At 56.3% G+C, this 14,990-nt stretch overlaps 1 protein-coding gene across 2 annotated transcripts; it reads right to left on the bottom strand.

The window, feature by feature from the left end:
* Window positions 1–6,900: 6,900 nt before the first annotated feature.
* Window positions 6,901–12,308, bottom strand: SRXN1 (sulfiredoxin 1). Of its 2 annotated transcripts, none has more exons than XM_055139703.1 (2): window positions 12,040–12,308; window positions 6,901–9,457 (listed from the first exon to the last, which is right to left on the bottom strand). In XM_055139703.1, the coding sequence occupies exons 1-2, from the start codon at window positions 12,256–12,258 to the stop codon at window positions 9,254–9,256; spliced, it is 423 nt and encodes a 140-aa protein (XP_054995678.1). In that variant the 5' UTR covers window positions 12,259–12,308; the 3' UTR covers window positions 6,901–9,253. The 2 variants fall into 2 exon arrangements, with proteins under 2 accessions (XP_054995678.1, XP_004612735.2); XM_004612678.2 differs by having other exon boundaries at window positions 12,064–12,301.
* Window positions 12,309–14,990: the final 2,682 nt, after the last annotated feature.

The following is a 14,990-nucleotide window of genomic DNA, read 5'->3' as shown; positions in this document are numbered from 1 at the left end:
CCTCTCTGTGTCTCCTTTTCTGCAGCTGTCCAATGAGTGGAGGGAGGGGGTGAAATTATTGCTTAAGGGCCACCTCCTCCAGGAAGCCTTCTCTAATTGCTCAAGGCAAACTTTGTTGGCACAACAACTTAGAATACTAAGATGTGGGCATTTAACTTCTCAAAAACTCATTCAACAGATTTTTCACTCGGTGTCTTCTATGCACTGGGCATTAAGTGCCATCCCTGCCCTGCAGCTGACAGGAGGACAGTTTTTCTCTGCAGATCCAGCAGCGAGTACTGAACCCTTGTCGTGTGAGAGAATGCAGGAAGGACTGGGTGGATGAGAGGGTTATGAGAAGCTGCAGTGTTTATCAGACAGAACCTGCACCACTTGGGTGGGGGAGAGTGAACAGAGGATAATGTGAGAGAAGAGCAAGAAGATAGTCTTGGGGCTGGAGTGATAGCACAGGGGTAGGGCGTTTGCCTTGCATGCAGCCGACTCGGGTTCAGTTCCCAGCATCCCATATGGTCCCCCGAGCACTGCCAGGAGTAATTCCTGAGTGCAGAGCCAGGAGTAACCCCTGTGCATAGCCGGTTGTGACCCAAAAAGAAAAAAAAAAGATAGTCATATATATATATATTTTTTGGGGGGTGGGGGGGGTTCTGTGCCACACCTGGCAGTGCTCAGGGCTTACTCCTAGCTCTGAGCTCAGGGATCACGTATGGTGGGGATCAGGGTCCAGGAATCGAATCCAGGTCAACCACCTGCAAGGCAAATGCCTCATCACTGTCCCATCTCTCTGGTCCCAGGCAAGAAGGTATTAAGAAATCCACTATGGGAGCTGATACGATAGCACAGCAGGTAGGGCATTTGCCTTGCACGCGGCCGACCCGGGTTCAAATCCCACCATCCCATATGGTCCCCTGAGCACCGCAAGTAGTAATTCCTGAGTGAAGAGCCAGGAGTTACCCCTGTGCATCGCCAGGTGTGACCCAAAAAGCAAAAAAGAAAAAAGAAAAAGAAAAAAAAGAAATCCACCATGAAAGTCTCCAAGGATGTTTTAACACCTATGGATCTCCTCTCTCTCTCTTCCCTCTCTCCTCTCTCCTCTCTCTCTCTCTCTCTCTCTCTCTCTCTCTCTCTCTCTCTCTCTCCTCTTTTCCTTTCTCTCTCTCTCCCCTTCTTTTTCACTCATCTAGAGAAAATTAGTCTTGGGTTCAGAACTTCTGCAGGTAATGGTGTCCAGCAAGAATTTAAAAGCACTGTTTTCATTTTACTTTTAACTTTTGTTAGTATTTTATGTTTGAGCCCCACCCCTGCTCAGCGTTCATTCCTGACTGTACACTCAGGAGTTACTCCCTGGAGGGGACCGTATGGGATGTCAGAAATCAAACCTGGGTCAACCATGTGCAAGGTGAACGCCCTACCCACTGTACTGTCTCGGGCCCAGTTACTTTATGTTTGTGCTAAGGGATTCTGATTTTTCATCTCAGTTTGAAAGATGGGAGTGCACACTGCAGAAACCCTGAAGAAATGTTTCTGAAAGTTTCTGATAAAGGAATTGTTGAGGACCAGGGTCACCGTGGGGATCTATGGGAGGTAAAGGGAATTTGGGCTGAGGGCATGTTCTGTGTATTATTGTGGTGGTGGTTACAGGTCAAGATGCATCCTAAAATAAAAACAAACCCAAATTTAAAAAATTTTAAAAAGGTTCGTCGTATTGTTCATTGATTATTGATGAGTTTACTGATTATTTATTGATAAGTTTAGTGATTCATATTAAACTTCTAAATGTTCACCTTTATGTTTGTGCAGAAAATTCAGGGAAATGCTATATACATTTTATTTTATTATTTGGATAGGGGTCTGGGCCACACCCAGCTGTGTTCAGGGTTTACGCTGACTGTGCTCAGGGATCACTCCTGGCAAGCCCAGGGGACCCTATGGGATGCTGGGATCAAACTTGGGTTGCTGCACGCACGGCAAGTGCCCTACCCACTGTACTATGGCTCCAGTCCATAATCTGTGCATTTTATTTATTTATTTATTTGTTTGTTTGTGGCTTTTGGAAATCACACCCAATGATGCTCAGAGATTACTCCTGGCTCTGCACTCAGAATTTTCTTATGGCAGTGCTTAGGGGACCATCTGGATGCTGGGGACCAAAACCAGGTTGGTTGCATGCAAGGCAAATGCCCTACCCACTGTATTAATGCTCTGGCCCTATCTGTGTATTTTATTTTATTTTACTTTATCTTATTTTATTTTTGCTTTTTGGGTCACACCTGGTGATGCACAGGGGTTACTCTTGGCTCATGCACTCAGGAATCACTCATGGCGGTGCTCAGGGGACCATATGGGATGCTGGGAATCGAACCCAGGTCGGACATGTGCAATGCAAACGCCCTACACGCTGTGCTACTGCTCCAGCCCCTATCTGTGTATTTTAATGGATGCATTTTAAGATAAGGAAAGGATACTTTCACAAAGTTGATTTCAAACGCAGAAACTGAAATTATTCTCTCCAGACTGACTTAATATGGCCTGTGCCTAAGATCTCTGTGCTTGAGATAGTAACAGCGGGAGGCCCGAGTGACAGTAAGGGGTCAGGTGTTTGCCTTTCACATGGTCAACGCGCCAAATTCCAGGCACCAAAAAAAAAAATCTCAGTCCTCTGAGCACTGCCAGAAGTGACCCCTGTTCAGACCCAGCAATAGCCACGGAGCACAGCTGGGCGTGACCCCAAAACAAACAAATAATATTAAGAACAGGTGCTACGTGGGTGTAGCCAAAGTCAGGAAGACAGCCTACCACCCGGCCAAGCGGGGCTCAACGAATAAACGGGCAGCCGGGAGACTGAATGAATGAGTGAGGGAACAAATGAGTGAATGCACGAGTGGATGAAGGGTAAGTGAGCAGGTAAGTGAATACCGACGCGCCCCTCCTGCAGTTACGAAGCCGTTCCCCACAGCTTCCGCTGGACACGCTGATGGACAAGCCCCCTTCGCCTGTGGCTCCTGCCCGAGCCTCGGGGCCTCTCGTTACAGCCTTCCCAGGCCTGAGCACTAGCCGCGCGATTTTCCCTTGTATCACCCTGGTGATCTCTTGCACTCTGCAGCATCCCAGACCCCTTACTTGGGGACCCCCCTCCCCTTCATCCGCTGGTTCATTCACTCACTTGTTCACTCCTGGCCACAAGAGTACCAATGACAGGCGCAGCACCCCCGCCCCCCGCCCGGGTCCAGCACCTGGACGGGACGCACCTGCCCGCGCTCACCCCGCGCCCGCCCCGCGGGCCCAGCACGAGCGCCCCTGGGCGGGCGCCCCCCAAGACCCGGCGCGCGGGGGGCGCGGGGGGCGGCGCGGGCCGGGGCAGCCCGGGGAGCCCCGGGGGAGGCGGCGGCGGGCCTGGAAGACATTACACGGCTGTCGGCCGGGGGGCGTCGCCGCGAGTTCCGGAGGGTCCCGGCGCGGACGCGGGGGAGGGGGCTGCACAAAGCGCGCTTTGTTCCCGCCGCCCCCGGGCTGGAACCAATGGATTGGCGGCAGCTGAGGTCATCCGTCAGGCAGCGCCGGGGGTCAGGCCCGGGAAGGGGCCGCGGGGATGGGGGGCGGGGGCGCTGGGGACCCCCGGGCAGGTCAGCGTGGGGCGCCTGTCCTAGCCTCAGTTTCCCCGTTTGTCTAACAGGGAAGATGGTTTCTGCCCTGACCACCCCAGCGGCAGGTACGGGCGTGGAGAAGGGGGGTAGCGGGGGTGGGGTGGGGGATTCCCTCTCTACGAGATGCCCCCACCTTCCTGCTCCATGGAAGAGGGAGGGTAGGGGTGAGAACCCCAAAGTCTGGGTGGGAAGTGGAGGCTGGTGGGTTTGTGGATCACAGACACGTGGGTGTGCAGGGGTGGGGTGTGGGGGAGGCGGTCGCTGGGGTGTCCAGGTTCTCTGCTTTGACTCTGGACCCCAGGCTTGGTCTGCCCTTGGTCAGGCTTGGTGGCCGTCGGGGGTCCCTGGGAACCATCCCCTATGGCCCCTTGTGCAGAGCTGACCCGCCTCCACACACCAGGCACTTTTCTGATTGGAGGCAGGTGAAGTCTGAACACTTTCTTCTACCCCTGCAAGCTCACTTAGACCCCACCTGTGCGCCTGTTCCCCAGATGATGAGACAGTTGGCTTTTAAACACCGCTGACACCACCAAGGAGCCCCAGAAATTGTCCAAAGGTGAGTGGTGTGTGTGTGTGTGTGTGTGTGTGTGTGTGTGTGTGTGTGTGTGTGATAGTAGGATTTCTGGAGACAGACTTCTGGTTTTCTTCAGATTCCCAAATTTGCATGTTCATGATCCAAGACAGGTCAAGAGCAAAGTTCCTCGTGCACGTTACAGAGGTGAGTCCCAAAGTCTGCAGCTGCTGCTGTCTCGCCCAGCTGACGTTTCGTTACAGTTGTCCCTCCCAAGGGGGATAGATGCCAAGGCCCCCAAGCGTACCAACATCCTAAGATGCTCAGTCCCTTATATAAGTCACCTCTAGGTGATGTATAAAACCTATTTGAGGGGCTGGAGTAACAGCACAGTGGGTAGGGTGCTTGCCTTGCCTGCGTCTGACTGAGGCTTGGTCCCAGTCACCCCATATGGTCCTCTGAGCACCGCCAGGAGTGATCCCTGAGTGCAGAGCAGGAATAAGTCCTGAGTACAAGCCGGGAGTGACCCAAATTCAAACAAACAAACAAACCAACAGAACTAGTAGAAGGTATGTAAATAAGTGTTCGACTTTACCGGGTAGGCCACAGCAAGGAGAGCTTATGTTCAGTACAGACATGACCGTCAAAGCTCTATGAGGGGCCGGAGCGATAGCACAGCGGGGAGGGCGTTTGCCTTGCACGCAGATGACCCAGGTTCGATTCCCAGCATCCCATATGGTCCCCTGAGCACCGCCAGGGGTAATTCCTGAGCCAGGAGTAACCCCTGAGCATCGCCGGGTGTGACCCAAAAAAGCAAAAAAAAAAAAAAAAAAAAGCTCTATGAGCATTACCCTGTTTTCTCTGCAGTTAATCAAATCCACGGACATGGAAACTTGGGAAGCAGAGGGGCAACTGTTATTTAACTCTTTAAAAAATGATGTAAAAAAGTCAAATAAAAGAAAAAAATTTAACCTATGAAAAATGTATGCATTGGCTAAAGCAATAATGCTTCAAATGGGCTTATAGGAACACAAAGTTTATACTAAGAAATAGCTCATGGCTACAAGATATTACATTGAAATACACTAAAATATGTGTTTGGGGATATCATGTATCCAGATGTCCAGGGTACTCTGGAAACAATCTACAGGAGCTACAAGAAACAACAGGCTTAATATTAATAATTCCTAATCCCATGTCTGTCATTTGAATATGGTAAACCATCAGAACACTTCTTTCTCTCTCTCTTTCTTTCTTTCTTTCTTTCTTTCTTTCTTTCTTTCTTTCTTTCTTTCTTTCTTTTTCTTTCCTTCTTCTTTCTTTCGTTTTCTTTTTCTGTCATACCCAGTGATGCTCAGAGCTTACTCCTGGCTCTGCACTCAGGAATTACTCCTAATGGGGCTTAGGGGACCATATGTAGTGCAAAGGATCCAACCCAGGTTGGCTGTCCCACCAGCTGTACTATCTCTTCAGCCGAGTATGTTAATTTTTTTTTTTTTTTTGGGTCACACCCGGCGATGCACAGGGGTTACTCCTGGCTCTTCACTCAGGATTTACCCCTGGCGGTGCTCAGGGGACCATATGGGATGCTGGGATTAGAACCCGGGTCGGCCGCGTGTAAGGCAAACGCCCTACCCGCTGTGCTATCACTCCAGCCCCGAGTATGTTAATTTTTAAGGGGGAATATACTCACACATAATTTGTGCAATTTAAAAAGACATATGAAAAAGTCTGCCATGAAGATTAAGGGCCCCCTCCTTACACCTTGCCTTTCGCTGGACCCAGGTTTATTGGAGCTGCAGTTTGTTTGGTGGACAAGAGCAACGTCAAGGGCATGTGACTCCGTCTGGAGCACCTGGAGGCTCCTTGAAGGAGGTGTTGCCTTGGTAGAGCTGGAGATCAGAACCTTCAGTGTAGAGAATAGGAGACAGGCCTGGGGATACTCTTGTGTACCAGGCCACCAGACTGAGTGAACAGGACAGGTAGAACCTGCACGGCCAGATTCACAGCTGTTTCCTTCCTCAGCACATCTGGCTTCTCCAGGACATCGGGCACCTCCCCTGCACCTTCTCCAGTTAGCGCTGACCCGCCGATTCCGGCAGGCTGGAGAGTAGCGCCACCTGCTGGTATAAATAGAAAGTGCAGCTCTCAGCCTTTGAGAACAAGCCGGTTGGTTCCCTCAAGCCCCACCCAGCTCCTTTTCGTCCCTCACAACCCTCTTACTACCAGTTTGTTCCACATCGCCCCCTTGTGTCTGGTAATAATTCTTGCACCACCTGTGTGGGTCTTGACCTGCAAGAAGGAACCACCCTGGTACTCTCCGGGAAGGGAAGGGGAAGTAATTGATTATCATGACAAGGAGGCACCTTGAGATAAGGATTTCAAAGTCTGTTCTCCACTTCCTGGCACTTGTGAGCCTTGGGAGTCAAGAGCCAATGGGTCGGCTTGCCCAATGTCCTGTGGTGAAAGGGCACAAAGCTGGCCCAGAACTAGGATCTCCGGGCACTCAGCCAGCGAGCAGACTTCTCTGCTGGGTGGGGTGACCCTGTCTGCAAACAGCCCGTGCAAACAGACCCTATCTGCAAACACCTGGACCCAGGGTTCCCAGCCTGTGGTTCACAATCAGCAGCATCAGCGAGATGGAGAAGCTTGTTGGTTCACAAACACCGGGGCTTCAACCCCAGACCACTGAATCGGAAACTGGGGACCATTTAAGAACCATGGTCACTGGCCTAAAGCAACGACACCTCTCAGTCACACTTTTATTTTGGAATGATTTTTGGTTGACAGTAGTGTTCCAAAGTTAGTACAGGGAGTTCCCAGTCTCAACATCTGTGTATTAACTCGCATGTGGACCTTACTCAGATTTCCAGTTCTCCCATGAACGCCCTTGCCCCGGTTCTGATCCACTCCGGGAGACCATCCTGCATTTAGGGATAGTGAGCTGGCCAGACCGAGACCTTCAAATGCTAAGTGACCTCGTTCCCCGAGCAGGGCAGTGGGTGTGTGCCATCTGCCCCACTCCGCTCTCTTCCTCCTCCTCGAGTCCCCTGTGATGGGTTCAGAAGCTCCCTTGGAACATCCCACCTGGCCTGACCCTCCTCTCCCATCCCATCAGGGCGGAGATTCGCTCACCAGAGTGGGCCCGGCCTTGGAGGAGAGACCCCTTGGCCCACCACCTCGTTCCCTCTAGAGGGCCAGGACAATGTCTTAGCGACTTCGGTCTGGGCAGAGCAAGGCCCTGTGCTGAGGAAGAAGTGGTGAGCAAGACTGTTACTGGCTTACTCAGAATCATCTCGGAGAGACGGAAAATGATCCCGAGCTTCAGCAGTTTCTCCAGCTGGTCAATTTCCTCACTTTTGGGATCTGGGTCAGTCTTATTATTTGCTCTGGTCAGAAGTAACTTAGCAAAGTGATGTGGAAGGTTTCAAGGGCTAGAATTTTAAAAGTGAGGGGCTGGAGAGATGGTCCAGTGTGTAGGGTGCTCGCCTTGCCTGCGGCCAGCGTGGGTTGGATCCCCTGCCCCTCCCTATGGTTCCTGAGCCCCGCCAAAGAGATCCCTAGCGCACAGAGCCAGGTGTAAGCCCTGAGCCCTGCCAGGTATGGCCCCAAACCCAAAATAAAATAACAATAAATAAAAAGCCTTCACCTGCTTTCCATCTGGGACCCCCGAGGCCATCCTGCAAGTGAGCCTCAGTCCATCTGCTGGAGGTCACCTTGAACCAAGGCATGCGCCAACAGCCGGACCCCAGAGTAAGGCTCCCCTGGGCCCGGCTCCCTCTGACGCTGACCGCTGATGGTATGCAGACCCATGAGTGGCCCTCAGGGAGGTCAGCAGAACTATTGGAAACAGGCCAGCTAAACTACCAACTCACAACATTGTGAGGAAAAACTACATACTTTTAAATTAAAAATATTGTTTCCCAGTCAGAGTGACAGAGCAGGTAGGGCGCTTGCCTTGCATGCAAGCAACCTGAGTTTGATCCTCTACACCCCATATGGTCCCTCAAGTACCATCAGGAGTGATCCCTGAGAGCAGAGCCAGGAGGAACCCCTGAGCATCGCCAGGTGTGACCCCAAAGCAAACAAACAAGATGATTACTTCCATAGTTGCCACCCCAGTGATGTTCCACCCCTTCTAAAGGTTCTATGCCCGAGCTTTGGCAGTGCAGTGCTCACGGGGCATCAGGGACACACCTGCCAGCACCCACAGGCCCATGTGGTTCCGGGGATCGACTTGAGGCCTCATCTATGTGCTTGCACCCTTCTGCTCTCTTCCCAGCCCAGGTGACTGGTTCTCAGCTGCTCAGTTTGGGGCTGGTTTGTTCCATGGCAAAGGTTACCTGACACAATTTCTCCTTGTTTTTCTCAGCAGGGGGGGGGTTCAATTTTAATTCAGGAAGGCTGGGCCAACCCCAGGAAACAGCGACTATACTCAGGTGTGCCAACTCCTAGCTTGCTCTGCACCTCGGGGTGGCAGTGGCAGCTGGTTTGAGCCAAGCAAAATGTTCAGGGGCTGCAAACAGGAAAGAGGCCTCTGAACGTCAGTGACAGACCCGGCCGGTGTGACCTGTCCTCCTCCCCGCCCCTCTTATCTTCCTAGGACACAGGCGTGATTTCTGGCAGGAGAGCAGCCACCCTGGAACTAGGAAATGAAGGAAAGAGCAGAGGGACCCCAGAGACGGGCCCCGCCTTCTCTGAGATACTGCACCTACACCCGTGTCCAGCACTCAGACGACACGGCAAAGCAAACGTCCATCTGGCTCCCTTTACTCACAGCCGAGGGCATTCTATACACCGGGACAGTTAGAGACAGAGATGCAGGGGTGGGGGGACCCTGTCCTGGGGAATCTGGAGCCAGCAGCCCATGGCACCCCAATGCCCTCCTCTAGGGCGGTTTACAGCCAGCCCACGCCCCACTGCCACGAGGTGGGGTCTGGCATCCCCACGCTGTTCAGAGTTGAGTCCAAGAGCGGAGAGGGGATTTGGCAGCAGGTGGGAAAGTCCGGCCCTCCCGCCTCTGCCTCTTTCAGGTCTAGCTGGGGGAAGCCGCGTGTGTCTTCTGGGCTCTTGGTCGCTGTGGCAAGTAACCAGGTGGCCACTATTGCAAGTCCGGCGTAGACGCGCCCAGGTACACCCTTAGGTCCGAGAGGGTGGACTGGACGAGCTTGGCGGGGATGGTCTCTCGCTGCAGCTGCTGGTACGCTGCATAGCGGTGGCAGCCCCCGAAGGAATAGAAGTAATCCCCACCCTGCGCCCCTTTGATCCAGAGGACATCGATGGGAGGCACGCTGTCCGGGTCCTCCTGGAGAGCAGAGACACAGGGTTAGTATGCACGCATCCCACTCGACAGTCGGCTCTGTGAAGCAATCTTTTTTTTTTTTTGCGGGGGGTGGGGCTCCCAGGCAGTGCTCAGGAGGTGTGGAGCCCCCACCGTGATTCTCAGCCAGCCGGGGCGGTAGGTTCAGCACAAGAACCTGAAGTGTTGGGGCTGGAGCGATAGCACATCGGGGAGGGCGTTTGCCTTGCACACGGCCGAACCGGGTTCGATTCCCAGTATCCCATATGGTCCCCCAAACACCGCCAGGAGTAATTCCTGAGTGCAGAGCCAGGAGTGACCCCTGTGCATCGCCGGGTGTGACCCAAAAAGCAAAAAGCGAAAAAAAAAAAAACCAAACACACCAGAAATGTGATGCCACTTGGGTCTTGCAACAGTGGGGACACCTGGTCCTCCAGGGCCACCCCCAGCAATGCTCTGGGCACCAAACATGCGGGGCCAGCAACTAGCAACTGGACCCAGGTCAGGCGCTCCCTCGCCTGGCACGTGCCCTGATAGCTTTATGGTCTCCTGGCCCCGTGCAAAATGCCTTTAGTTCCCCTGTATGAAGCTCTACCATGGTGCTCCCAGGGGCTCTGGCTGGTGTGGGAATCAGTCATGGTGAGGATATTTGTTTTAGTTTTGAGGCCACATCTGGTGATGCTCAGGGCCTACTCCGGGCTCTGCACTCAGGAATCACTCCCGACATTGCTCGGAGACCATATGGGATGCCGGGAATCACACTGGGGTTGACCATACACATGCAAGGCAAGTGTCCAACCTGTTGTACTATCGCTTCAGCCCAGGGTAAGGATATTTGCACCAGGGAAGTGGGCAGCTGCTCCAAGCCCAGGCTTTCCCGCCCCTGACAGTGACCAGGCTGTTAGACAGTTATCAACAGCCAGTGCCTCTGTCCTGAACACAGCCGGACACAGCTCCCTTGCTCACGGGGCATTGGCCTCGCAGGGCAGAAGCAAGGAGCTCAAGCTACTGCAAGCTAAGAAGACAATAAATAGCACAGGTGGTACCACAGGGCTGGGGGACACAAAATCTCCCCAAGGGGGCAGTGGAGCAGGAGTCCAGTGGGGCTCCTGGGACAGTCGAGTCAGGAGGAGGAGTGGTGGAGTTGTCTAGAGTGTCTGGACTGCCGGCCGGGAACCTCTGCTCTGCCACCCGCAGCCCTGAGACTCGGGCCAGCTCACATCCGGGTGCCTCGGAGGCCCCGTCTGTCAAATGGGGATGCCCCCATTGGCCTAGGAAAACCGTGCAGCGAAATACAAGTGGATGCGTAGAAAGTGCTCCATGAGGGATAGTACAGTGGGTAAGGCCTTGTTCAACCTGGGTTCGATGCCCAGCACCACATGGGGTTCCCTGAGCCCCACCAGGAGTCACCCTGAGCACTGAGCCAGGAGTCAGCCCTGAGCAATGGCAGATGTGACCCAAAGTCAAGCAACCAACCAAACGGGTAACCAGAGGAGTGGGAGCAGGGTGGACTCGGGGCAGGCAGGCAGTTGAGAGTGCCCGCAGGGGCTATCCCTCAGGGGACTGGGAGATTTTCTGCCCCAAAATACCCAAAACAAACAAAATCAGCCAGGGAAGGGGACAGCCTTGTGCCCCCCTACCCCAAAAGGCCTGTAAAAAATTAAGTTGGGGGGCAAAGAAGGGGGGATTTAGTAGAATGCGTTGCCTTGCACAGGACGGGCCTGGGTTCTCTCCCTGGCATCCCCTAGGGTCCCCGGAGCCCTGCCTGGAATGACTCTGAGCACAGAGCCAGGAGGAAGTCCTGAGCATTGCCAGGCGTGGCCCCAGAACAAAACAAAAATTAAGTTCCTGTTCCTGCAGAGTTCAGGTAAGTTGTGGCAAACAGCCAAGAAAAGCCACCCACTAAATGGGTGCTGTGACTCTGCGGGGGGCTTTCTGGAGACACTTCCGGTAAGAGGTGAGTCCGGCTAGGGAGGCGGGGCAGGCTGTGTGGCCTTTGGGGAGCACTTCCGGGCAGAGGGACCAGCAGGGGAGATCATGGGGCTGAAAGAAATACTGGCTAGTGGGGCTGGGGGCAGGGGGGTGGGGGAGGGCGTTGCACTGGTGTCCAGTGGGGCCCGGCCCTCCTGTGGTCACCTTCCAAGGGGACTCCGGTCCACACCGACCAAACCCTCCCCCAAACTTCCTGCTTGGGCACTCCAGCAGTCTGCTGCCCCTCTGCTCAGGGCTGGCCTGTCCTCTCCCACCTGCGACCGCAGCAGAGGTGACACAGTCGCTTCCACCGCCACGAACTCACAGGGGCCACTTCCTAACAGCCTGACCTTGAGCAGGGCACTCATTCTCCTCCTCTGTGACGGAGGGACGGCCAGTAAGCAGCGCCCAGGGCTGACAGCGTGGGCAGGGCTGACTCTTAACCAAGTTAGCCCTCCTTCTCGGCACGTTCTCCGGGCGCAGCGCAGCGGGGAGGGGGACCCCGAGGCGCAGAGCCTTGCTCAAGGTCACACCCCGAGTGCTGAGCTCCTGCGGCCGGTGGGGGGAGTCCCTCCCCCCCACCCCCGCATGCTACCCGAACCCGCGCGCCCTCCCACCTCGCTCCGCACGGGGCCTCTCACCCGGATGGTGTCCACGAGACTCTGCACCTTGGCCGGGTCCAGCACGGAGGGCAGCGGGCGGATGAGCACTCGGAGCGGCACGTTGTGCACGGCGGCGATGCAGCCCGAGTGGATGCTGCCGCCCGGCGCGGGTCCCTCGGGCGCCCCCCGGCGCGGCCCGGGCCCCCCGGGCGCTCCCCCGGCGCGCAGTCCCATCGCGGCGCGGGCGGGCGGCGGCTGGGGCGCTGCGCCGCCTCCCGGGCCTTTAAGGCGGCCGGGCCGGGCCGTACCACCGCGCGCGGCGGGGAGGGGCGGGGCGCGCGCGGCTCCCCGCGGGCCGCGCCCCCCGCGCGCGCCGGGCTGGGCCGCCCCGTGGGGGGGGGGGCTCGCTCGCTCGCTCGCTCGTGGGGGCCCGGCCGCCGCGCGCGGGGGGCGCCGCCTCGGGGGCGCGCGGGGCGGGGAGGCGGGGGCCCTGCGGCCGCGCGGGGTCCGGCGGGTGGACGCGCCGGGGCGGGCTGACTCAGGGTGAGTTTGCAGAGTCGCGGCTGACGCACAATCGGGGTGACTCATGGGCTCGGCGCGGGGCGCCGGGGCAGGTAGGGGGGCGGCGGGCTCCGCAGCGCCAGGATGAGTCGGCAGAACCCGCGGGGCCCGGCCGCCCCCACGCCTGGCCCGCCGGCGCCTTGCCAGGGCGATGCCCACCCCCGCGCGCGGCGGCGGCGGCGGCGGCGCCCGGGACGCTCGCCCTGCGGGTGGGCTTCGCGCGACCCTGCAGCGTGGGCAGGAGGCGGAGGCGGAGGGGGGGTTTACAGACGCCTAGAGGAGCTCAGCGGCTCGCTCGAGGGGCCGGACCGGGGCTTCAGAGCCTGCCCCCGAGTGGATGCTGCAGCCCTGCGGGGGTCCCTCGGGCACCCCCCTGGGCCTCCAGAGCACTCCCCCGCGCAGTCCCATCTGCGCTCTTTTCCCCCACCGGCCCGCAAACGTAACGGCCCCGAGGAACCTTCTGGAATCCTGCAGACCATGCGTGGGCACCGGCCCGCAGGTCTTCAGGACACCTCGGGGTTACTATTCACTTGGCCAGGGGAGGGCAGCAGGCGAGGAGGCCGCTGGCCCGCAGTCCACGTCTGGGCCGCTGGGGCCCGGGGGATGCGCGGTCCCCAAAGGCTCTGCAGGTCGGGGCCGAGTGCCTGGGGCAGGAGGAGGGATTCGAGGCTCCCGGTTTAAATTCCAGATTCTCAGAGATAGTCCAGCGCCTAGGGCGCCCCCCCCTGCACGCCGCCAGTCGGTTCCGGGAGTCACTTCTGAGTGGAGCCAGGAATGACCCCTGAGCGTCGCCCCCGGTGTGGCCCCAGAAGAAAAACAAGCAAATTCCAGATTCCAGATACTCACCAGCAGGTTGGCAATCCCAGGGATTTGACACAGACTGGCCCGCCGGGCCTCCTGCTGTGTAAAAAGGGTTGTGAAGAGAGGGCCAGAGCTGTGTGGCGGGCAGGGCACTTACCTGGCACAGGGCAGGACCGGGTGCATTGCTGGCACCCTTTTTAAGAGGCAGGAGTAACCCCTGAGCACCACCGGGTGGAGCCCCCAAACGAAAACAGAACAACGAACATGGAAAGTCTCTGGGGGAGAACGTGAGGCTCCTGGCCCGGTGGAGGGGGGCTTGGGTGTAGATTAGCGCTTCCATAGAGTGTAACTGAGGACCGAGGGCAGCTGGTTTGGCTGAGTGGGGGCCATGTTGCACAGAGCATCTTGGGAGGGGCTTCCCAAGGACCCGGCCTTCCTCTAGAAAATGGCTTGGCCTGGAGAGGGCAAGAGAAGAAGCAGGTGGTAATTTGAGGATCAGGCCTGGGGTCCTACAAAGGCCTGGATTTGAATGCTGGGTCCTCCTCTTCCTCAACTTCTCCTTGCCTCGGTTTCTTCTCTGGATTGCCAGGCAGAGTATGGGAGAGCACAGGCGAGGCAGCCAGCAGGTAGAAGGGGCCCAGCCATGGTCAGTATGAAGGACACTCGGCCACAGGAGCAGCTTGGGCAGACACAGAGGCCGGGCAGCCCCACACCCGGCTGAAGACAGGTGCCGGGGCGTCTCCTCCATCTGGCTGGCACGTAAGGAACACCACCCTTGGTGCTCTTTTTGAAAAGTATCTTTAAGACTGACAGTGGGTTGGGCGCCTGCCTTGCATGCAGCAGACCTGGGTTTAACCCCCGGCATCCCTTATGGTCCTCTGAGTGCCACCAGGAGTAATTCCTGAGTACAGAGCCAGGAGTAAGCCCTGAGCATTTGAGTGTGGCCCAAAAAGCAATTAGCAAATAGGGGCTGGAGTGATAGCACAGCGGGTAGGGCGTTTGCCTTGCACGCGGCCGACCCGGGTTCAAATCCCAGCATCCCATATGGTCCCCTGAGCACCGCCAGGGGTGATTCCTGAGTGCATGAGCCAGGAGTGACCCCTCTGCATTGCTGGGTGTGACCCAAAAAGCAAAAAAAAAAAAAAGCAATTAGCAAATAAAAAAGAAAGAAATGACAACATTTTTTTTTCTTTTTGGGTCACACCTGGCAATGCACAGGGGTTACTCCTGGCTCATGCACTCAGGAATCACTCCTGGTGGTGCTTAGGGCACCATATGGGATGCTGGGAATCAAACCCGGGTCGGCCGCGTGCAAGGCAAACACCCTGCCTGCTGTGCTATTGCTCCAGCCCCCAAAAATGACAAGATTATTATGTTGTCATTTCATCTGCCCCTGAACTAGTGACAACATTGGAAAGAACCAGGGGAGGGAGAACTTGAGGGGCTGCCAACACCTGTACAAGGGACCAGGCCCATCACCCAGTGTGGCTCTGAGTTAAGTGCTCGGTTAATACTGGATAACGCTCTGCTTCACCCTGAATGATCATTGCTGGGGTCTGAGTATCTTGCTGGCCTCAGAATGTGGAGGCCGTTATGCACTGGAC

This window comes from Sorex araneus, chromosome 5, assembly GCF_027595985.1.
Source record: "Sorex araneus isolate mSorAra2 chromosome 5, mSorAra2.pri, whole genome shotgun sequence".
Taxonomy (NCBI): Eukaryota; Metazoa; Chordata; class Mammalia; order Eulipotyphla; family Soricidae; genus Sorex; species Sorex araneus.
This window is presented reverse-complemented; position numbering and strand designations above follow the sequence as displayed.